The sequence below is a fragment of the Astatotilapia calliptera genome, chromosome 1 (assembly GCF_900246225.1).
Source record: "Astatotilapia calliptera chromosome 1, fAstCal1.2, whole genome shotgun sequence".
Lineage (NCBI taxonomy): Eukaryota > Metazoa > Chordata > Actinopteri > Cichliformes > Cichlidae > Astatotilapia > Astatotilapia calliptera.
In genome coordinates, this window is record NC_039302.1 from 28,941,718 (window position 1) to 28,964,945 (window position 23,228).

The 23,228-nt window shown below is 37.6% G+C and overlaps 1 protein-coding gene across 1 annotated transcript; it reads right to left on the reverse strand.

The window, feature by feature from the left end:
- Positions 1-153: 153 nt before the first annotated feature.
- On the reverse strand, positions 154-18,649 carry slc12a4 (solute carrier family 12 member 4). Its single transcript, XM_026173401.1, has 24 exons — positions 18,195-18,649; positions 10,409-10,506; positions 10,188-10,319; positions 9,680-9,826; positions 9,250-9,304; positions 8,903-9,033; positions 8,501-8,742; positions 8,013-8,227; positions 7,585-7,749; positions 7,129-7,227; positions 6,949-7,006; positions 6,642-6,816; positions 6,197-6,315; positions 5,886-5,984; positions 5,619-5,738; positions 5,326-5,430; positions 4,263-4,431; positions 3,381-3,576; positions 2,939-3,108; positions 2,539-2,670; positions 2,091-2,198; positions 1,779-1,966; positions 1,474-1,607; positions 154-1,368 (listed from the first exon to the last, which is right to left on the reverse strand). Exons 1-24 carry the CDS (start codon positions 18,328-18,330, stop codon positions 1,277-1,279), a joined length of 3,285 nt encoding a protein of 1,094 aa, XP_026029186.1. The 5' UTR covers positions 18,331-18,649; the 3' UTR covers positions 154-1,276.
- Between the last annotated feature and the right edge of the window lie 4,579 nt (positions 18,650-23,228).

Consider the following 23,228-nt stretch of genomic DNA (forward strand, 5'->3'; position numbering starts at 1 on the left):
CAATTAACAATGGGTTAAATAGCGTAAATAAATTTGAACCAGGAATGCTGTTCTGACATTGAGTGTTTAATAGTTGCACACTTGTCATACTTTCCATAAGACACACCCTTGCCTTTAAAAAAAAACTATTTAGTCAACACAAAAAAATATACCCTGATCTAAAATACTGATTATCTTCAGTTTCTCAGGTAAAACATACACAAAACAAAGTCTAAAAACATATTCAGATTCTAGATTAGATTAATTTAAAGATGTAATCCTTGTAGAGTTTCAGTCTTAGTTGAATTAGTGATGCCTGTGGTAATATAAACTACTAGAAGCTACAAAATAGTGTGTGTGTGTGTGTGTGTGTGTGTGTGTGTGGTCTGAAAATTACAATTCAGTGCAAAAAAAGAAGACTTCCACACTAATAGGTATAGATTTGATACAGATAGCCATTGTTTTATAGAATGGATTTAGAGTGGCAGTTAAAGAAAAGGTCAACTGTAAATAATGAGTAGATTTAAAAAATAAAATAAAATTAAACCATAAGGATTCCAACTTTAAATTAAAGCATCTTTTTTTATAAACATGTAAGCTTATCAGTATACATGCAACAGTTTAAAGGTCATGTTCATGAACACTTTGACTCATATCTTAAAAAAATACAAATTCTTACTCTTTCCTCTTGCATTATAATGTCCATCATCCAGATTTACAATCTAGATTGTAAGCCACCTGTACAACACACAAAATATCCATCGCTTTGTTCGATACCCACAGTAACATTTTCTTTATTCTCATCGGGGAAATGTTTAGAAAATAAATAAATAAATATTTGTGTTTCCCTAAAATAATCAGAGAATTGTTTCAGAATAATAATCTGGCATCCTATTAATACTGTTCTAACAAAATGTGTAATACTTGGTACAATCCTGCCTATCAAATTGCCAAATATAGCTATAATATCATGTACAAGAGGTACAGAATCAGTACCTTAAAAAAATAAGAACAAATTCCCAAAAGTTTGTTTCTGACAAGTTTTGAAATAAAAGAGCATAAATGACAGCTTTCATTTATAAAAGAATGAACAAACAGGATGATATGTATTCAAAAGTGTCCCAATATTCTACAAGAATAGAATGAACCTCTTTTTATAATCAAAAGTCCATAAAAAAAATATCAAATTTATGCATCTACGCATAATTGTCTGCAGGCAAATTGGTTGCCACCTTTTGAACAGAGGTGGAATTTATTCTGATGAGGTCAGTGCCCTCGTATAGCAGCTCTTATTTAGTCATGAGTAGATAGTAATAACTTCCCGCCCTCCACCTCTCACCAGAAGCACCCTTTCCAAACCTTCAGTCAGCACCTCCAGAAACTCCATGTCTGAGGTACCGTTAAAGAAACTATACCAATTAGACAAAAACCTATACATTCTGTATACACACTACAACCCAAAACAGCATTTTTAATTTCAGTGGCAAAGGATACAGTTCTCATCTCCGTCTGTGTTTCGGGGTGGTCCTGGCATGTTGAGCAGTACTAATCGAGCATCATGGGATCTGTTTACTATTACTTCGTTCAGCTTCACAGCTGTATGCATTCTCCGCACATTGGACTGATCCCTGGAATGTAGCAATGGAGATAGTTTGATTTGTGCCTCTAAAAGGTTTTCACTCAGACACACAGAGAAGTAATAGATAAATTTTCAACGTGTGTGCTTTTAGTGGTTAAAAGTAAAATGGTTTAATCATTCCAGAAGAAGCTGAAGCTTAATCTGACTTAGTCGGACTCACGGTTTGAGGCTTATGAGCTCTCTAAAGTTCTCAGGTGCATTGTTTTTGTTCCTCCTCTCAGCCTCACACTTCTCTCGAGTCCATGTCATCTGAAGCTTCTCTGGAGGAGCTTCCACAATCTCCTCTTCTTCATCTGAGTACAGACTCCCCATACGCACCAAGGAGTGTCTGTCTTTAACAAGCTGAGCCTTGGGATTCCATAGGAGTCAAATGAGGTTTTATTTTGTCACTCTATTAAGCTTAAACTCGAAAAATGCATATATTTCACAAATATAACTTTCCGGAGTTTAACAAGGTTCAAAACAACCCTACCTCTCGCTGTCTTTCTGCACTGGAAAGCCTCATTTGCCTCAGCATTTGGGACCTCTGCTCCATCATTAATGTTCGTTCATAGGTGTATGCTGAAATGTCACTATCATGCTGGAATGACATTTGGGGAGCGGGGGAGTAATGTTAATGGTTATAGTAAATGAAACATAGGGATTTTGGAGGTGCAAACGAATTCATTCATGGTGTTCTGTTATCTGAAATATTAAGTTAAGCACTAGTTTGTTCCAGCTTTTCATTTTTCTTCACGTACAGGTTGGTGGAGCCTTATAGTAAGCAACGAACTAGATGTTTTCAGTTTAACCTGACGTCATACACGACTGGTTTGAGATTTTTTGTTAAATGACCAAGTCACTAACATTTTTTTTTTTAATCCAAAGCATAAGAATTCCTTTTCTTTTTTTTCAAAATTAGTTGTATAAGTGGGACTCACCATCTCCACCACTTCCACCTCAGCTTCTATTCTCAGCTGATAAAGAAAAGTGGCCAGATCTTTCTTCATCTGGATGCTATTGTCATCCATCTGGGCTACAGTAAAGATGCGCATCTTGCACTTCCTCCAGACCTAAATTACAAATAAAGTCTTGAGATATCACAACGATAATATACTGTGCAATAAATAAATGATTAAAAAAGAAACCTCAGTTTTAAAGACAATTCCTAGAACAGCATATAAAGTCAAACTTAACAAAGGCGGGTTAAAGAAAAGGAGTTATTTAAGCAGATTATTATTAAATCGTGTTTTTGATGAAAAGTGAAACATTTAAGCTCAGAATTAACATGAATTAAAAAAAAAAAAAAACCCTCACATATATGTAATACTTTCATCTCACCTTATGCTGTTTAAGCAAGAAAGGCAGCAGCATTAACATCCCCCCATCATGGACAATCCACCACACATCAATGTTGCCATCTGTGAAACGTTCATGGTTGCTTGGATAGAAGGACACATTTTTGGGCACCATCAGGGCCAGCTGTGCAGCTGTCGTGCAGCGAACCGTGTCTGGGTTTGGATGAAAATGTGCAGGCTAAGATATTTACACAAATCACATAGTGTAAAAAGTATACTGGATACAGATAATGCAAACAAATGAGTGGCTGACTAGATATATCAATCCAACTGAAACCCATGGTTAAGCATCCACAAGGTATATTTACAAGTTAGACTAGCTTTATTATAGAGGTTTGTAGATTGTCTAAAACATAATCTGGGTAAGCAGCCATCACTGGGGACCCCGCTGAATTTGTGAGTTTTCATTTTCTTAAGATTCTTACTTATAAAAGTCTTCCAGGCTCGAGGGTCCTCACTCTGTCTCCAGCCATATGGCCATCCCATTACGACAGTGTTGTGCTTCATACCACCCAGACCACATGACTGGATCAAATGGACAATGCCCTCCCGTACCTTAGATGCAACCACAACCTGGCAGAAGCCTTTGACCCGCTCAATTTCCATCATATTCTTGATAGCCTGGGAGGGGAAGAAATATGTGGAAAGACTGAATAGTAGTTCTTTATAAAAAAAAATTTAAAAAAAGTTTTACATTGGTAAACTACACATAGTAGACCTACATAATAATCACTGAAGAAAATAGATAATTAGTTATAGAAATGGAATCACAGATGACAGAGGATGATAATGAAGCTATTCATCAGATAAATTAAATGCATGTGTTTGCCTCCCTGCTCAGTATCCACAGTATCCATCCTAATGAAAAATATATGAATAACCTCAGCATTTAGTGAACAGAAGATGAGCGGTTTCAGTATTTTCTTGCAACATAGCCAACAGAAAACCTGGTTCTGTTGTTATATTCTCTGGGGGAGTCATACCAGTCATATCACATTAGGAAAAATCTTACAGCACTGCCCCTTATTTTGTCTGAAATGGCTCATTGGTCGTTAGACCGCTAACAACAAGCACTTTGCTGCCATACCCTTTGAATAACATCACAAAGGCATTAAAAAATAATGATAAAGCAATCACCGCTGAAGAAATGTGACATAAATTTCACAATTCACGCTGAAGCATTTCTATGCTTCATTGTGTTTTTCAAATTACAAAGGGTGTTCATTTGTAACAATCAGCCGCTTTCTCAGCAGCACAGTATAATAGAAAACAATAGAGTGCTCCATGCATCCCTTTCACGCGTCTACCTGCTCAGCTGCCTGCATTTCTCCATAGCTGTCCAGGAAGTTACCGTGGATAACAGAGCCCACAATGGTCAAGCCTTTTCCTGCTTTCAGCTGCGAGGCAAAGGTGAGCAGTCGGGGATATTTTACATGGAGGTCCTCATCTAGTTTCAACAGCACCAACAGTTGAGGTCTGCAATGCGGAAAGTCATAGATTATATGAGAATGCATCCTCTCCATTTGCAATGTACAAAGTAGTAAATAGCAAATGGAGAAATTCTAATTCAGTGCTGCAACTCTGACCAAAATAAGGACATCACGAATACGCTCATGACAATGAACTATGACTCACCATAAACAAGGAATGATGAAAGAGTGGGCTGTGACTTTGTGCTTATTAATTACAAACTGTAGGATTGTTGTTTAACTACTGAAACACCAGTGTTCCAGTTATTTAGACCCATATCATATTTGTTTCAGTATGAATTAGGTCCTATTGAAATACTGAAGTCTTAGGACTGATTTCCACATTGACCAGAATTATTCAAAGTATTACGTGAATACCAAAAGTTTGCCCAGTTACCTAGATGTTTTTGATTTTGCTTATTAGGCTATCATCTTTACATTTAATCTAACTATTGCCTTGATTGAATTGTTTTCTGCAGATAGTGACTTTTTTTTTTCTCTTTCATTGTGACAGGAAGTTCAGACTTAGTGTGGCAATATCAGTGTGGCAAGCTAACTTACTGAAACTCCCAAGCAGTCACGCTATCAACTAAAAACAAGGGGGAAAAAAAAAAAAAATCTGACCAAAACTTCTATAACATTGGTTGTGCTACTTTAAACATAATACTCAATGAATATGTTGTGCTGTTACAAGGAACCAGTACCAATGTCAGCTATTTGCTTGTGGTCAGTAGATTGCAGGATGTTGGATGCTGCTTTGTTTATTGTGTGTACATTCTTATCATAAACACACATGTGGAAACTTTTATGTCCCAGCATGCAGCATGTTCCTCGAAAATGGGATCCAAATGTTAGTATCTAAAGAGAAACAGTCAACGCTGGTGTTGAAGTGTAGCTATACCTCCAGTTCTTTGTGTGTGGTGGTCCAGCCTCTAGTCTTAGTAGGGCATAGCGTGCAGCGCTAAGAGAGAGTCCTCTTATGCCATCTCCCCACTCCTTCTCTGCTCTGTTTTTGTTTAAGAGAGGAAAAAAGTCATAGTAATGCAAGACAGATGAAATAATTAGTTGTCAAATGATATTTACTACTTGTATGCAAAGGTCACATGGAAAAACAACCACCACAACAAACCACATGAAAATTTATAGTTGCAGGATAGGAACATCAAAACAGTGTAAAGTGAATTCCAGACGTACCCCTGGTACTCAATGTACTTATAGATCATCCCAGCAATGCCCATGGCCACAATGGCATAGTACCAGGAGGAGATGAACATCAGAGCAAGGCACATACTCATGCCCAGGAATGACAGAGCCCTGTTAGTACGATACATAAAAGCTGAAATTATTTTTTGCATGATAACGTAGGTGCCACTGGTTCTCATGTGTCACCAATAAAACTATAAAGGGTGCAAAACTAGTAAAATTCATCATAAAACATAAATATACAACACATTTACTTACCAGTGGTAATATTTGAACCTTGGCCTCCAGTTTGGTGTGCGTAAAAGAGTTTGCACTGCACAGGCTAAGTTCACAAAGAGATAGCACATCAAGAAGAACCTGTTAAAAGGGCACAAAATAAAACATGTAAAGTAGATAATATAGTAGAGCACCACAGAGAGGAAATTTGATGCCTGAGATAAGTAAAGTGATAAAAGATTTTAACAAAAAGACAAAATATATATTTGATGGCTCTGATGAAAGAGAAAGGCCTGTTTGTGGAATATATGCTCAATATTTTACAATACATAATATCATATATGTGAGCTTACATGGAAAGGATAGGAGCCACCATGTCCAGAGAGGCAATAAGGATCCCCAGCTCAGCGATAAGCCCAGTCAGCAGCAGTGCCCACGTAGGCTCCCCATTTGTCTTACCATGACCAAACACCTAAAAAAAAATAAATAAAATTCAAATAGTTCGCATAAAGCAATGCAAATGTCTTCGTGCTTCATACTGTTTTATATTCAAACAATCCTGTAAATAAGATATTACCTGATGCAAATAAGTATTGGGAAGTTACCGCAATTATTCAAATATTTCAGGGGGAAAACAAAACAAAAACCCCAAAAGAAGGAAAAAAATGAAAATTGGATTAACCTATTTTCTTATTATACTGTATATGTACAGAGGCTACTTCTGTTTTGCAGAGTTGCTTTAATGTTTTTCCCCTACAGAAATAGCTGTTGAACCACATCAAAGCTGTGCTGTCCTACCCTCAGGAAGGGAATGATGTTGTCCTTTGCAATGGCTTGTAGAAGTCGTGGAGCTCCTGTGAGAGACTGCAGGCCTGCTCCAACAGTAGAGAAGAAGGAGCCAATAACAATGACCCATGGAGATGGCCAGGCAAGAGTTCCCACCACCAAATTTTTTTTAACTGCATCCCCAAACCTGCAAGTACAAGCTGATTGAATAAATATCTAACTACTATATGTATATTTATTTATTTCCAATTGTGAAACCTTACCATTTACAGTAAGTGTTGTAATAGTAAAGTCATTATAATTGCAAAAATAAACTTACTTGTCCCTAAGGACTACTCCTTCAATGCATGAGCCAAACAGGACCACAGAACTAAAATCTGATTACCATAAGTTAAGGATCTCGAAGTAAAACCAATGTGCATTGCATACCTGCTTTTCAGTCAACTTTAAATTGCAAAAATAAACATTGTGAGTTTGTATTCGCCAGAAGTGAGGATACAAACAAGTGAAGTGGTGGTAATGGCTAAGATAGTTCCCACAGGGATAGACTTCTGAGCATCTTTGAGATCACCAGATCTGTTGGAGCCTGCCATGATACCTGCAATAGGAATGGACCACAGATAAAAACAACACAAATTTTAAAACTGTTAAACAATGCCCCCTACTGTCTGTAGGGAGCATTGTGCCATCTCCACACAATTTGACTGTTCATGTGTTACTTTAGAAATGAGAACATGAAAGGTAGCATAAAATTACTAAATGCATATTAATGCTTTAAACTCTAAAGAACATTCATATAATCGCACACTCAAGCTATTGTCACAACCATGTCATGTTTGACGAATGTAATGTTTAAAAATGGGTTTCTACCTTTCCAGTAGGCTGACGTTAGTGTCATAAAAGCTGTATATCTTATTCTTAAAGTTAGATTGTCAGCTTTATCATACTGTCCTACCTGTGGCAGATGGAAAGAAGATCCCCACCAGAAGTGTGAATGATGTAGCAATATCTGCTGAGACATACATGCCAAAGTTCTCCAGAGCCCCATGGGCATTCACAGACTGTAGCCCCGCCTTCTCCAAGAGCTCTCCTTTCTCTAGGTAGTTTCCCCACATGTTGTCTATAGGATGAAAAAAAAGATAGATTTGATGTTTAGACAGAACTTAAAATTGGACTTTCATGAACTTCAACGCCTCACTGCCATTGAAAAGAAAACTTCCTGATATCACATTTATCTCTTTGTAACGTAAGACTACATGAGATTACATTAAGAAAACACTAGGGCAGCTTGTTTTCTACTAACTTGTATGCTTCATGCCACCTCAAGGGCAGCCTACTCTTAAAATGCAGAATACCAAATACTAATACCTTGTCAGTTTTTACCTCTAATAATTCCACTGCCAAGTCCAGGGATGCCCTGTATCTCTGTCACATTGTTCTGGATAAAGTAGTCATCACAATGAGCACTGCTCATGTTCCCTGGTAGGCAAAACTTATCCCACAGCTGACTGGGCGCTGTGATGTTGCCCTTTATTATAGTTTTAGCACAGACGTCGAAGCGATCTCTGACCAAAGTCCTGTTGCCCAACATGCAGATCCTACAACAAGAACATGGACAAAAGATGAAAATATCAACGTTACACATCAGTATAACATAAAACATATCAGCTGCATTAGTATAACCATCTATTAAACTCATACTAATTTGGTCACCATTTCTTTTTTTTTAGGAATGATTACCTCAAATTGACTTCAATAAGCCTGTTTAGGCATTTAACTAGTTTTTCTATTTTAGAAAAAAAAAACATAAAAAAAAAAAACATATTTCTCACCATGTTTTGTTAAGACATGTTTATTTTACTATGACTTACGGGAATTCGGGTGGATGAGTCACAGATTTGATTGCCCCAGCATAAATCGCGACAATTGAGATAATCACACAGGCCAGAAAAAGAGAGGCCAACTTGTTGACATATTTGACTCCTACAAAAACGACCACAGCCATCAGGCTGAGGCATAAAGAGCCATAAACTCTCATGTTGTTCAGCATGGCACTGTCACTCCTATGGGGCTCCGTGTCATGAAAGATGGCTGCCTGGGGAACCAGATATTTCTAGAAAGGAAAACAAATACATTAAAAATCATAGCAGGATATAAACCCTATACAGTATAAAACCCATAGTATGCAACTAATAAACCATATCTAGAACTATATTTTACTATACAAATGTGAGCTTGAATGCAACAGGAGAATATCATTTTGGCAAACTGACCAAGAAGATTTCGATGGCCCCCAGTATGTACATGGCAGAAGCAAAGGTAGTGCCCAAGTAGAAACACAGCCCCACAGCTCCTCCAAATTCAGGACCAAGTGAGCGTGAGATCATGAAGTAAGCTCCCCCAGCTATACACAAAAGACATCAACACAAAACTTCACTGGAAATTTCTCTCATTTTCTTTTTCGAGCACCCAGCAGATTATATAGCAAATGCCAATGTGCAATTTTAATTAACTGGCAAAATAATCTACACATATTTAAAACGGATAAAAAATAATATAGAATAAAATTAAAGAAACCTTTACACTGAACTGAAGAGAATAAAGACGTTCTAAGTGTTACCTGGAACAACTCCATTAGTAGCAATGGCACTCATAGATATGGCTGTCAGCATAGTCTAAAAAACAAAAGAGAAAAGAAAATAAACATATGCAGACACCACGGCAACTTCTCTTTCTTGTGTATAATGTTAACATCTGCAGATCTAACTGATAGCTAAGGAAAAGTCTTGGTATTCATCTAGTCCTACAAGGATCAGAATATGTAACTTAGAACATGCACAGTATTTGTTGAGACAAGACAGTGGGGGCATGGTGAGCAGAAAAAAACTGTTTAGTTTTGAATAATTGCTGCAGTTTTACGTAATCCAACATTTGAATTTGATTGACTGGTTTAGCAACAAAACATTGGCTAATGTCCCACACTGGTCGGAGAACTAAGCAGGTTTTATTTTGTGTGTATATCTGGGTATAGTGTGCTTGTGCATACTAACACATGAACAGCACATAAGGACAATCAAGAGGGACTGTACGATGCCAGCCATCCCGACAATCCATGTCAGTCGGAGAAAGAGAATAACACCAAAGATGTTCTGGAGACACGGTAAGTAGACTCCCATCAGAGTGCCCATGTTGGGAGACTGAGAGGTGGGGGGGGGGGGGGGGGGGGAGAGAGAGAGAGAGAGAGAGAGAGAGAGAGTATTGAGCATGACATTTCAGGAAACAAGTGTATTGATCATTAGTATTGATTGATGTACTTTTTAAAGGTCATTCAATCATGTTATCAGCTCGTTGCATGTATCCAGGTCTTACACAGCCACAGTCTAAATGCAGAGTGTAGAAAGGCATTAGCAATCAATCAGCAAGCCTTAATAACATGGACAAAGTGGCAGGGAGAGAACCACCAGAGGAGTATAATGTTTCCAAACCTCAAAAGACAGAGTGTACGGATTTTTAAAACAGTGAAGCACAGTGTTCCCTTGCTCTGCCCCGACAACTGACCTTGGGGGTCTTCCTACGTGACGCCTCAGCACTCTCCTCCTCTTCATGCTCTTTGGCGCCCTGGGTGATGTTGGTGTAGTTGACCAAGCGACTGAGCAGAGAGGAAACCTTCGGCCGGATGTCCAGCTCTTCCTGAAAGAAGACAGGACATGAAGTTAATCTCAGCAGATTGATTTTAATCTATAATCTGATAGAAATTCTGCACAGTAAAAATAATAAACCTCAAACAATGCCAGGTTCCTGTCATAGAAGTCATTCTTCTTGCTAGCAGCATCAGAACTGTTAAGGAACGGACTGTCTTCTTTATGGTTGCCATGTCCTGTTAGAGAAAAGGGATAGAAAAGTAAATAAAAAAACATAATGAAAACAAAGATGTGGAAAACCAGCAGTTTAGTTTAGGCCTACCAAATGTTTTTCTGGACAGTAAATATGGCAAACATTATTCTCATTTACATAAGCAAAGCTAATGACTGATTCACTAATATGAGGTATGGTTCCCAAAATGTTTGTAAAGGCTGAAACAATATTGTAGCATCATTACAGCATCTTGTGATGGTAAAGTCGAGCACTTCTTTAACAAAAAATAAATGAAAGCTATATGTAAAATGGACAAAAGACAATGGCTCAGTGAGTCTCAAATCCCATAAAAAGTCATCGATGGATTTACACCAAAACAGACATCAACACTTCAAAGAAAGAACACCTGATGGATTTTTTTTAATTAATAATTATCTGAACTATATAAAATATGTGACATTATTACAGAGGAAAAACATTATCAACACTATTGTTTGTACAGGAGCAAAAAATGAAAACAAAAAGAAACAAATAGTAATTCAATTTTTTTATTCCATAGCAATTCTTCTTCGCATTTAACTGTCACTGCTAATTTTAATTGAAACATCTTAACAGCGTTCACGAAGCAGTAATCTTTAGAAAGACAATTCATTCAGCAAAATTGCAATGAAAGGCCAAAAGCAGCACAAGACCAGGTGATAAATAGGATTATAATTAGTTTCACTCTCATTAATGTTTGCGTTTGAGGAAGAGAATCAAACAGAGACAAGCACAGCGCCTGGGGCAATTACTGCACGCAAAGCAGCTCTGCTAACTTTATCACACACACACATTCACACTCATAGGCATAAACACATCTCATTACCTAGAAATTACCTAACCTTGGATTATTGGAGCATGTAAACTTTAACAGCGGCATCTTAAAACCCAAATGAATCCTGCAGCAAAAACCCAGCCAATGTACCAAGTGGACATGAAATAGAAAAGTATTCTCAACTGTGCAGAAAATACCAGCAAGTGAGTTGGCTGAACTTCCATGCTGGTCCTTACTCACCTGTGTTCTGCGTCCCACTGCTGCTAACAGCGCTATCAGCGAGCATACTTATGCACTTATGCACTGTTTGTGCAGTGTGCAGCAGCGTATGCTATGTTCTGCTATCCAGGACACTCGGTCACCCAGGGTGAATACTCATTCAGGGGCCTAATCTAACACATGGCGTACAGTGAGGAGGGGTAAGAGGTGGGGAGTGGAGAAAACAGGGATAATTTACTGACTCATACACACCACTTACACACATATGTAAGACACAAGCCTTCTCACAGGAATATAAAGGCTGGGTTGGATTCACGGTATCACCTTAAAGAGCAGTCTTATATTTTCTGCATTTCTAAAATGTGCTCATGATCATTCTGGATATATCTGTATGCAAAATCACATTTCGGTGCTCCCAGGCTGCAGCAAAAAGCAACACAATATAAAAGATAAGCATACATGCAAAAACCTGTTATTGAAAACCATCCATTGCAAATTCTCAGTAACAAGATATAATATGAAACTTGACATTTCTCTTTACAAAAGAAACCTTGATCTTTGAAAGTTTAAGGCCAAATTCACGTGAAACCCCTATCTATAGCTGGAATGCAAGGATGACTAGGGGGCAATAAGAGGAAAAAAAAAAAACTATCTCAATACTGCCATCTAGTGTTGTCTTGATGTTTGGTTTGCCATGAGATGTTCAGTTGCTTCCTGGCAAGAACTGTGACTCGGCCATGCTGAATGCTCTGCATAATAACCAAAGAGCTAAAACATCAAATAGTTAAGCGTGCAACTCTTTCCTTTTTGGGCAGGCAACATAAATCTGACTTTAACAATGAGCCAAGGAGACAGAAGGGGTTTCTTGTTAATAACCTCACATTAAATGTCTAATCTAAAAGATTAAAGATTAACTGGCCTGTTATGAAGGCAAACTGTAGTCCTGCTGTGAGCACAGAGCAGCAGAGGCTTTACTGCATGTGCTAACTTGTCATCTGTGCTCCCTGCAAAACAGCTCACAGCTACAGCTAGAAGATTTCAAACTTCACTGTGGGAATAACACAGTTTATAGAAGTAAAAATATATAAAAGTCAACTATCTATTTATCTATCTATCTACGAAAAAATGTGTAAATAGATAAAAAACAACAACAAATCTATTTACCAGCAGTGATAGCAAAGCTGATACAGTTTTGACGTTCTGAGTTCCACTATAGAAAAGCCATCACGGGGCAGTCGGTACAACACTGTTACAACCACTCCAAAAATTTTAGACATCTGTAGTTCAGACAACAATGAAGGCTGAGTTCCAAGATAGATGTAGTGCATCTCATTGGTACGGTATAATATTAGTATACTACTAGCTAGAAGCTTCACAGCTAATATGATCCCATTGCAAAATTGTTTTAAACAATCTTAAGTACTTTAACTCATTATTTCAGCGATGACAGTTTGTATGAAAATTGTGGCGACTGAAAGTGATGGTGGCTCTAATGTTTGAAAAAGTCAGCATAAGGTGCGTTTTGCATGTTAAGAACATCCAGTTAGAAGCATTTGACTAACGTATAATTGTATTCATTTGAAAATCATACTATGTTATATGACTGACAATGGTGATATCCATGTAGAGATTTCCAAAACAACAGAAACTATCTGGCTACTTCCACTTTAACAATTTAGCTCATGTCAAACACAACATGCAATAAAATCTGTCTGTTGTGTATTAGCATTTCAAAGTTCTAAACAAAACCAAAGTTCAAGTTTATTTATGATGTTATACACTCATCAAATCTCACAAAACATGTTTGAGATATCTCACAAAATATTAAAATCCATCAGTGTTATTATGATATTTTTATTATTATTATTTTTACTAACACTATTACTATGATATAGTGATAGTAATATATAAAATGAACTTATTCCATTAAATAAAAACAAAATAAATAATAATAAACATGAGTATGGCATTACTAATATTCCTCAGGGTTAGTTTTACATTGACAAGTTAAAATACAGGGCGAAAGGCTAAGAGTGAGTGAGTGAGTGAGTGAGTGTGTGTGTGTCTAGCAACGTTTATCTACTTTGTAAAGCTGATTAGACATGGAAAACAATATTGTGGTCTATTAGCTTCTTAGGATTTGAAAAAGCCTCTTTGCTAAACTTCCTCTTTAATAAATATTTAAGACTTAACACTGGGCGAGAGACTTAAGTCCTAGCTTAGTCCATGAAGTAAGTTGGCAATGATATTGTACTAATGACAACTGAATACACCATCTGCAAACAGCTCACTCTTTCCCCCTCTGTGTGTATGTGCGTGTGTGAGTGTGTTTGCTTTTATATAACAAATTTATACAAAGCAAATATTGATGTGTCTATTCTACAGGGTTGTGCAAAGAGGATACAAATGCTGCGTGGCAGCAATACAAATAGTTAAAAGGTAAACTTGTTCTATGTTGTGCACTCAGTATGCTCTCTCACTACACATGATGGCACGTATGGCATGTGTACTGCACAAGTCTTCCACACTGGTGCAAGAAGTCACTTTCGGCTGCTCACTTGCCACAAGAGGTCCCCATAGCGGTTAGATTCACATGTTTGAATTGGCAGAGTTTTACAGATTCCCTGACAACCCCAAAGGGCATTTGTATCTCCAGCTGGAATCAAACTAGCAACCTTTTACTTGTGAATGTGTTAATCATTACTTCATTAGAGGCAATACAAGAGCAAAACAACAGGTCTACATGGTCTACATAAATGCTTAAACTCAAAGTAATATCAACCATAAACTCAAGGACACAAGACTTTTCAGCAGAACATTTTTAGTCAGCTTTCTTCTTGTTATAGTGTCTTGCTACCATCATTTTCCAAAATAAGCAATGCAAGCTCCCCTGAGAGTTTGAAAGCTATGGTAACTCAGCCAACCAGTTCTGGTCCAAATGTGCCCATTGTAGGTAGTTATTAACTAGATCTAGACCATTTTTATCTATGCAACAGTAGTTCTTCTATGCAATCAAATGACACAGGCCAGCCTTTTGCACATCACTGAGCCTCTGGTATCAAGGACCCTACTGCACGGTGTCGGAAATTCCACTTTCCTCATTGTCTTAGCCTTTGGCAAGAAATCATGTAAGCAAAGCAATGCTATTACAGCAAGGTTTGTTGTAATGACAGTATTTCATGGCGAGTACAATCTGACCAGAGCAGAGGAATGTTAACCTGCTGAGACTTACAGCCAAACATATTAACTCTGATGTGTGCTAATGATGAGAAAAGGGTGGTTGCTCAGTCTGATTACCTCAGGGGGTCGTAAAAGGTTTATCATACAATGGATTTCCAAAAACACACCAATAAAATAAATGGGCATGCCAGTGTGTCTGAAGTATTTGATAAACAAATTAACTGTAAAATGTAGTGAGCAAAGGGAAAACATCTGCTGTGTCTTTACGAAGTGGTTTAAAGTTGTGTTTTCTGTAAGTAGAGTGAATACTTGTGAATGCTTGTTTAGTGTGAAAGGTCGCACAATCTCCCTAGAATGCTAAAAAGTATGCTGCAATGGGGTAAAAGATCAAAATACTAAATATATATTTCTTAGTACCTTCAGTACTTGGACAACAAGTACAGAAGGTTTTGTTTTTGTTTTTAATCTGAACAGTACTGAAGTACAGCTGTACTGAAGTATGAGATCCTCAGCATAAGCTAGGAAGGTGGAACATTCGGAGGTGGGGGTTCAAGCTAGCACTGTTGTCACTTTCATGCAAACCAGCAGATAGAACAAAGATGGCTGACGATGGCAAGATAGCTGCATTGCATGTAATTATCCATTAATCAGGGTATGACCGTCTATGTCACCAGTGACAAAATGTATTACAAGTACTTGAACTCAGACATGTTGCTTGGAAAGGTGTGTGTGTGTGTGTGTGTGTGTGTGTGTGTGTGTGTGTGTGTGTGTGTGTGTGTGTGTGTGTGTGTGTGTGTGTCATTGTGTTTTAACTCTGTCACTAGCTCTATATTTCCACTCCATCCAAGTATGTTTATCTTTTATATCAGAGTGCCACCTATAGTCACCTGAAAAAGAAAACCTTTCAGAGAATTCTTTGCAATTTCTCTATGAAAAATTAACACCCTTCATGATTCCATAGACAGGACAGACATAAATAGAGAGTAAGTAGCAGCCAGGTGCTCTTAATTAAATGATCATTAGCAAGCATGAGCACCTCTTTAAAAGGCAACATTTTGACAGTATGCTGACCTGTAGCATTCAGGTGTGGCTTAACAATGCCACAATCTTCCCAGGAGTGGACATCCTATTAAACTCACTCAAAGTTCAAACCATGGACTGCTCAATTCCCCAACAATCCAGGGACTACATCTCAGAGGCTACAGGCTAAATGCCAATGTTCAAGGCAGTGCAATCAAAAAAAGACTGAACTGAAAGACTTGTTTGGAATAGTTTCCAAAAACAAAAAAAGTACATGTTAGCAGTTTTGGTGCTCTTCTTCAACTGAATAAAACGACTTTCCTTTGGACAGTCTACCTTTCCAGTGACTAATGCTTGGTAAATGGCCTGTATTTGTCTAGCGCTTTGGTCCATATTAGATCATGCAGCAGGACAATTATCTCAAGCACATCAGCATATTGACAACAGAATTGTTGGAAAAAACAAAAGCATTTAGGTGTTGCAATGCCCCAGTCAAAGTCCAGACTTTAGCTTGATTACAATACTGTGACTGGGCCTTAAGAGAGGTGTACGTAAACAAACTTACACAAACTACAATGACCTAAAGCAATATTTTAAAGCTCAGTGGGCAAAGAATCATAGAATGTAAACCCACAGCAGAAGAATTCTGTTATTTCAGGGTCTCAACTACAGCAACATAATGACTGCACAGTTTGTCCTGTAAGCTGAACAGAGCTGAATTCAGAGCCTTAAACAGACTTCGCACTGTGTCACTTCCTCCGTGCTGCATTCGTCATACTGTAGCAGACATATACAGCATGTAACACTGCCAGGCACACCACTCCCAGGATGAAATCATCCAGATCATGCACCCATTTCTTAAACTGTTTACCACAGACTACTTTCCAGTTTTTTCTTCTGTCTAAATATGGATTAATGGAAAGATAATATGGAGAAGAAATTAATATGTATGTAGCTAGAATTACTTCATATTATACATATTCCAATCTTAATTACTAAAACACATTTCTTTTGATTATCATTTTCATAAATACTTAAGTATGGTATGATGCTTTAAAAACATACATGTTAAAGAAAAGCAATGCTATAAAACCTCAGTCAACTTGAGTAGCTAAAGAGAGTTTAATTTCTACATCTGATTAACTGAAAAACAATAGGACATTTTGCTGTTCTAATCATTTAGTAGTTTCACATCCTTCTCCTCCTTCTCATCATGTTTGGCATAGTCATCCATGCTGCCTTCTGAAATTTTTAATGGTTGTTGCTTTTTTTTCGCACTTCAGGAAGCTTCTTTTGTGGGTTAGAGAGAATTATGACAGCAGGAAGACAAGGTTAAACAGCAAAAGCCTTGTGGGAAATACAAAAAAACTTCAGAGTTATTTCAAGACAACTTGTGCCATTTTTTCAACTCTAATGGGTGGCTTCCATATATTCCAGAAGTATACGAGCCAGGAGCTGCATCAACATGTGCTGAGATTTCTTATTGTTTTGCTTCAAATATCAGTCAACTGGAGACTTTGGCTCACTGAAGCATGTGTAATCTCATCTGCATCATGGAAAATGTTTTACTCACACATGCACTCCCACATTTTTGGACAAACACAGCCGAACATATTTTTAAAAAAAACTAAACAGTGGCTGCACTAGAATAAATAAACTAACACAGTCACATAGTAAGAAATGTACAGTGCTGCTTGTGGTTTGTGCAGCCTTCTGGGCTTTTAGTAAAGGCAGGGTGCCCCTTTGAAGGCCACACCCCATGTGTCTCTTTTATTTAAAACAAATAAGTTCCTGCTCGTAACTGGCAATGCAAACTGGCAATGCAAACTGGCAATGCTCTCACATAATCCTACCCAAAGGCTACAAACTCAGAGCTTCTCCCTGTCTTTTCTTTCAGAGTATGGTTCCACTCTTTCTATCATGATCCAGTGCAGAAAACGGCTTGGACTGAAAAGTGGGGAGGGAGGAATCTGCTTGTGTTTTGTTTAGCAGCTGATCTATGAAAGAAAATACTCCTCTGGTACAAAAAGAGCTCCATCTTTTGTGCGAGGAAGCACTTGAGGCCTTTCTTGTTGCCGGAGTACAGGCCCCACTCACACACCACCATCCCCTTTGTTTCTTCCCACCACAGTCCTCACCCCTTTCATTGTTTCCCTTTGTTACTCATCTGTCCCTGAGTTTATGTTAAAAGACTTGCTGATGGAGGGAAAAAGCAGCTCCAATGTGATAAATGTTTCTCTAATTTGACCCTAATATCAAAAACAGACTGCAGGAATACTGCTTTCTGGCAATGGAGAATTGCCATGGTAACCATTCAACCAGCTGTTCAGAAGGCTCTCTCGGGAGGAAACAAATCTCAACAAATATCGTGTCCAGCTAATGAATTATCACTTTAGGGACACACTTCTTTGAACTATAGAACTTAAAAAGTCCCTTTGTTCAAAAGTTGAGAATTGCGTAAAAGTTATTAGACTTACCATCAGAGCTGACAGTATCTTGATGATCAGGGTAGTCCTGTCCAGTATCCCTGTAATCAACCCAGTTAATCCCCTCTAAGCTGTCGTAGCTAGCCTGAACTTGATCTTTCACTGGTACGACCGTGAAGTGAGGCATGTTTTCATCACTCTTTTCGGTGTCTCTTGCTCAAACACAACTTAGAGGGCTAGCAGTTGGGCAGCTTCAGCTCAACTCCCACTAATGGCAGCTACATTCCACTACACTGCGCTCACTTCCTCTGAAGGGTATTATCATACTCTCCGCCCACAGGCCAGCCTTCGCTGATTTTTCTTCTTCTTCTTTGGTTTTGGTGTGAACTGTAAGGTTCAGCTGTAAGGGGTGTGACACTCACCCATATGCCCAAACTCCAAATAAAAGTAATAATCTGTTGGGCACAGCTATTGTTAAAGAGTTACCGAGTCATACATAGCGTGAGAGAGTGCAGGTTCCCCCCCTTCTGGTCTCCGTGTATCATAATGACATCTAACAGAGTGGTCCTTGTCTGTTCAAGGTTCAGACAGGCAGTCCTCTGTGTAAGCAAGCTTTTCCTAAAACACACAGAGAGCAACGTGGCAGTTTGGAAAATAATCAATGTTGGTGAAGTGGAACCACAGGCCTAAAAAGACGGAGTGGGAAAAAAAGCATTTATCAGTGTAAGATGGAAGAAAAAAAAAAACTTACTCTAGGGCCCCATGGTAAACAGGGGGACAGTTAGATGTTATTTTAGGATTTGAAGCTAGAGCTTTTTTAAGATTTAAGGGAGATGTTTTTAAAACTAACATTTGTAAAATAACCAATTAACTGAGTGAAATAATTATTAACTGAGTGAAATTAATTGTATGTTAATGGAATATGATGGTCAGCAGCTGTTGAAGCTGCGTGGGTAGCCTCTGCAATGAACTGCAGTAGCATCAGAACGAGAAGTAAAGTTTACCCTCCTCTTTCCAGGAATAGAAGCTAGTCTGCAACTATAAAACCATAAAAACCGAGAGATCAAAGACACTCTAGAAAGGTTGTTATTAGAGTTCCTTTTTAAGATGACTTTTTTTCCACATCTTGCTGCTACTGCAGCACAGGCTTTGATTGCTGAAGCTTTGTTATTTCTTTTCTCTCATACTTTTTCTTTGTTATAAAAACTATTAAAGATTATAAAACTATTTTATGCAAATGAGCTAACGTTTTGATGAATGACAATCACATACCTCATACAAAAGGGGAAAATATTTATTGCATCTATGGATTTGTGTACTGTACAGTTAGACACAAGTTTTTGTTCAATGGCATTGTTTATATGACGTAAAAGGCATCTGACCCAGTGCAAAAGATGTACATTACTTAACCCTTGTCAAGACTATAGTGTCTATTTTTTGAAACTAAAAATAGAGTATACAGTAAATATAATGCTTTATGATATACTGCAAAAAAATCTTTTTTTTTAAAAAGGTTTATAGTTTAATTAGGAGCAGTCAGTTCCCACATGCCATACATTGTATCTCAATTAATGTAACTCCAAATCAATTAATATAAAGGTTTAGAATATGAAAGTGTATTAAAAAAAAAATCTAATCTGAATCTATACCTCTTAGCTCATATGACGTAACTGTCATGATTATAAGAATACTGAAGATGGCCTCCTTTAAAGATGTTTTCAATATATCTGATTTACATTAAAATCAACCTGGGAACACATAGTGCTTCACCTTGCAAGCAATACGCAATTTCCTTGTTCTTGACAATGACAATAAATAAATACTAATACTTTGCAATCAATATCATACTCCTATAAGAAGGTTTGTTAGTCATCTTATGCACATCATCAACCCCAAAATTATATATGAGATCAAATTTCTCCTCAGCCCATAGTAGTAATTGTTTATAGCTTCTTCTTCTTCTTCTTCTTCTTGTTCTTCTTCGTCTTCCTGACCAGTTTTCTGGCTTGAAAAAGTAATACACACAAGACTTTGTCCATATAAGGTTATTTCCTAACTCATGCAGTGCTGTGTACAAGTAAAGGTCAGTGAGCAATGGGCACTGACACAAGAATGATTACTCATTCTTGTGGAAAGATGTCTTAGCAGGATTGCTAGGTTCCATGAAACGTGAGAGCCAGCTTGTTTACAGCATAGAAGATAACTTGGGAATTGGTACTGTGAGTTACTGCAACTGAAAGTACACTGATAAAACTTTCTAAAATATAATTTATTATATTTTTCACTGCCCTAAGGCATACCAGTAGACTCAGTGTACTGAGTCTGTCCAGTACAGTATCTCATCCTTGAAGGAACAATGCTTTGCTGAGGTCAGAATTAGGAGAGGTATGTAGATAACTTTGCTTAAATATCCTTAATATCAAGTGTACTTCGACAATCAGTTTGCAAAGTAGAATTAACTTCTGTTTCCTAACACCCTTTCTCCTATAATGCAACAGCTTTGTACATGAGCATGTGTGATACCATATGATGTTAAGTTATATATTACCAGAATGATATGATCATAACTCACACTCCATCTTTTGACCTTTCTTCCTGTTGCAGTACATGTACATGTACATTAACCAAGTTGTGATTATAGTTATCATCCGCTAGATGGCAGCGTTTGAACACTTATTCATTCTGGTCTTTTCAGGCTATAGCACAGATCTAAATGTAAATGGTTAACCTATAGCTGTCATACATTTAATACACATCAATTTATATTTATTTCAAGATTTTCTCTCAGCATTTATCTTTCCAAGAGATGGGATAAAAAAGCAAAACCGACACAATAAGAAACACAGTCTCAACTCAATTCAATAATCCATACAACAGAAAAATGACAGCAAGTACTGATTATTTTGAAATATAGTGTTGGAGTTACCTTTTTGTTTACATTGTGAGAGTAATAAGTTCTAGAAACCTAAGAGTAGTCCAAACATGCAAATTATGTCAGGGATTTTAAATTACAGAACAATTGGTGTAACAGTCTCTACTGGAATATTAGTATTAAATCCTTTTTCTCAGCAATGCAGGAATCAGTCATGCAAAAGGTTCAGGAATGATGTCAAATATTGGAAACCTTTAGGTTTACTTGTCAGGTTTTATCACAGCCAGTTGTTCCCATGATTCTACCTTCCAACATTTCTTGAGAAAAAGAGAGCATTTTAAAGCCAAATGTCTGAACAAAGTGATTTCTCTGCATTTTTAACAAATGACTCTTTACTGGCTAACTGTAATTGATTTTGAAAGCAAAGCACCCCTTGTCTTTCTACCAATGACACTGATTACAATTTTCTAATACTGGGCCTGTTGGGACTTAAGTCAATCCAATTACCTTTGGCTGCCATGATTAGCTTGACGTGGCTGCAGGGTCCTTCCACTTTGTCTCCAGCACTGAAAATCTGGATCTGCGGACAATGAATGTCATGAGGCCTGGCTGGGATTGTGACTAAATACTGGCATAATCTTCAAAGCACATATGCCTGTCTTCTAATTGACAGCAATTTGTGATGATTTCAGTCAGTTTGGCTCTGCAGAAGATCCTGCTCTTATGTGGAAATAAAATTGTAACAAAAAAACAACAACAACAAAATAACAAAAGTATTTGGTTCAAAACTCACTGGGTTTAGAGGAGGAGAAGCCACCCATCGAATCACAGCTTGTTTTCTTTTCATATGAAAGGGGAAATGCCTACAACAACAACAACAATAATAATAGTGATAATAATAATATAAGTACAAGTAACTTGGTCAGGAACACCATGCATTTAGCTGCCTGCTAAAAATAGACTCAAAACCTTTTGTACTCAAGTCTACACTAGGTGTTTATTATTGTTTTATTTTGTTGTTTTGTAATATTTTGATATAATATGATGCCATTACTTTAATATTATAATTGTTTAAATTGCCATTGCCTTAAGGCATTTTAGTCAAAGGAGCTTGCAAAGAAAAGCGTCTGGACTTCTTTAAGTTGCTTGAAGACGTTTCACCTCTCATCCAAGAAGCTTCTTCAGTTCTAAGGTCAAATGGTGGAGAGTCCCAGATATAAACCTAGTGGGAGTGACCCCCCACAGAGGGACAAAAGGACCCCCTGATGATCCTCTAATCGCCTGAGCCAAGGTGTGAAACTGGGTGTGGGTCCCAATCAGTCAGAGTTTCGGGTGTGTTCATTGTGAAACCTGGCCCCACCTTATCATGCGAATTCCTGAGGTCAGATGGCCCAGGATGTGAGTGGGCGTTAAGGCGTCTGGGAAGGGATCTCAAAACTGGATTATAGATGGCAGAGAGTTGGTGTCGTAAACCCCCGCCTCTGTTCAACGATGGTCGCTCACAGTGGACATAGATGGCTTCTTTCACTCCTCTTTCAAACCTGAGAACCTTCACAGACTTAAGGCATTTTGTACAAACATGTGTTGTTATATTTCTATGTTTTGTGTTAAGCACATTGAGTTTTTATGTAATGAAATATGCACAAAAATTGCCATTGTAATTGTCATATTAGGCTTGCAACATGTATTATTCTTTTAAATTGTCAATATTCATTCTTGTTTAATACAACATTCTATTTTTTATGAATGACGGGGTCATATGGAGTCAAAAAGAGCATAACAATTGGTATGTTTTACAATGTGACTGCTTTTGATTGGTTACTACTGTATGAGCATGATGTGGGCTATTTTTGTTGTTGTTGCTTTTTTGTCTGTTCAATAAAGTGAAGAATTCCCAACAGCACAATTCTGGGGGATTATTACTAAAAGAGCAAGTTTATCTGTTACAAAAACAAACATGTAAAAAACAATCAACTATTTTTTTTGTTTGTTTTGGCTACAGCCACAATCATATACATATACATATCTGTACAGCACTTTTATTCTGTTTTCCAGCTATCACAAGTTCAGCATTATGCTTAATGACACTTTGACATACAGAGTGGAGGAGCAGGGGCCTGATTCCCAAACCTTGGTAGACAACCCGCTCTGCCTCCTGGTATCAAACACTCATTTCCATTAGTATGACACTGACACTTCTTTGTCTGGTTCAG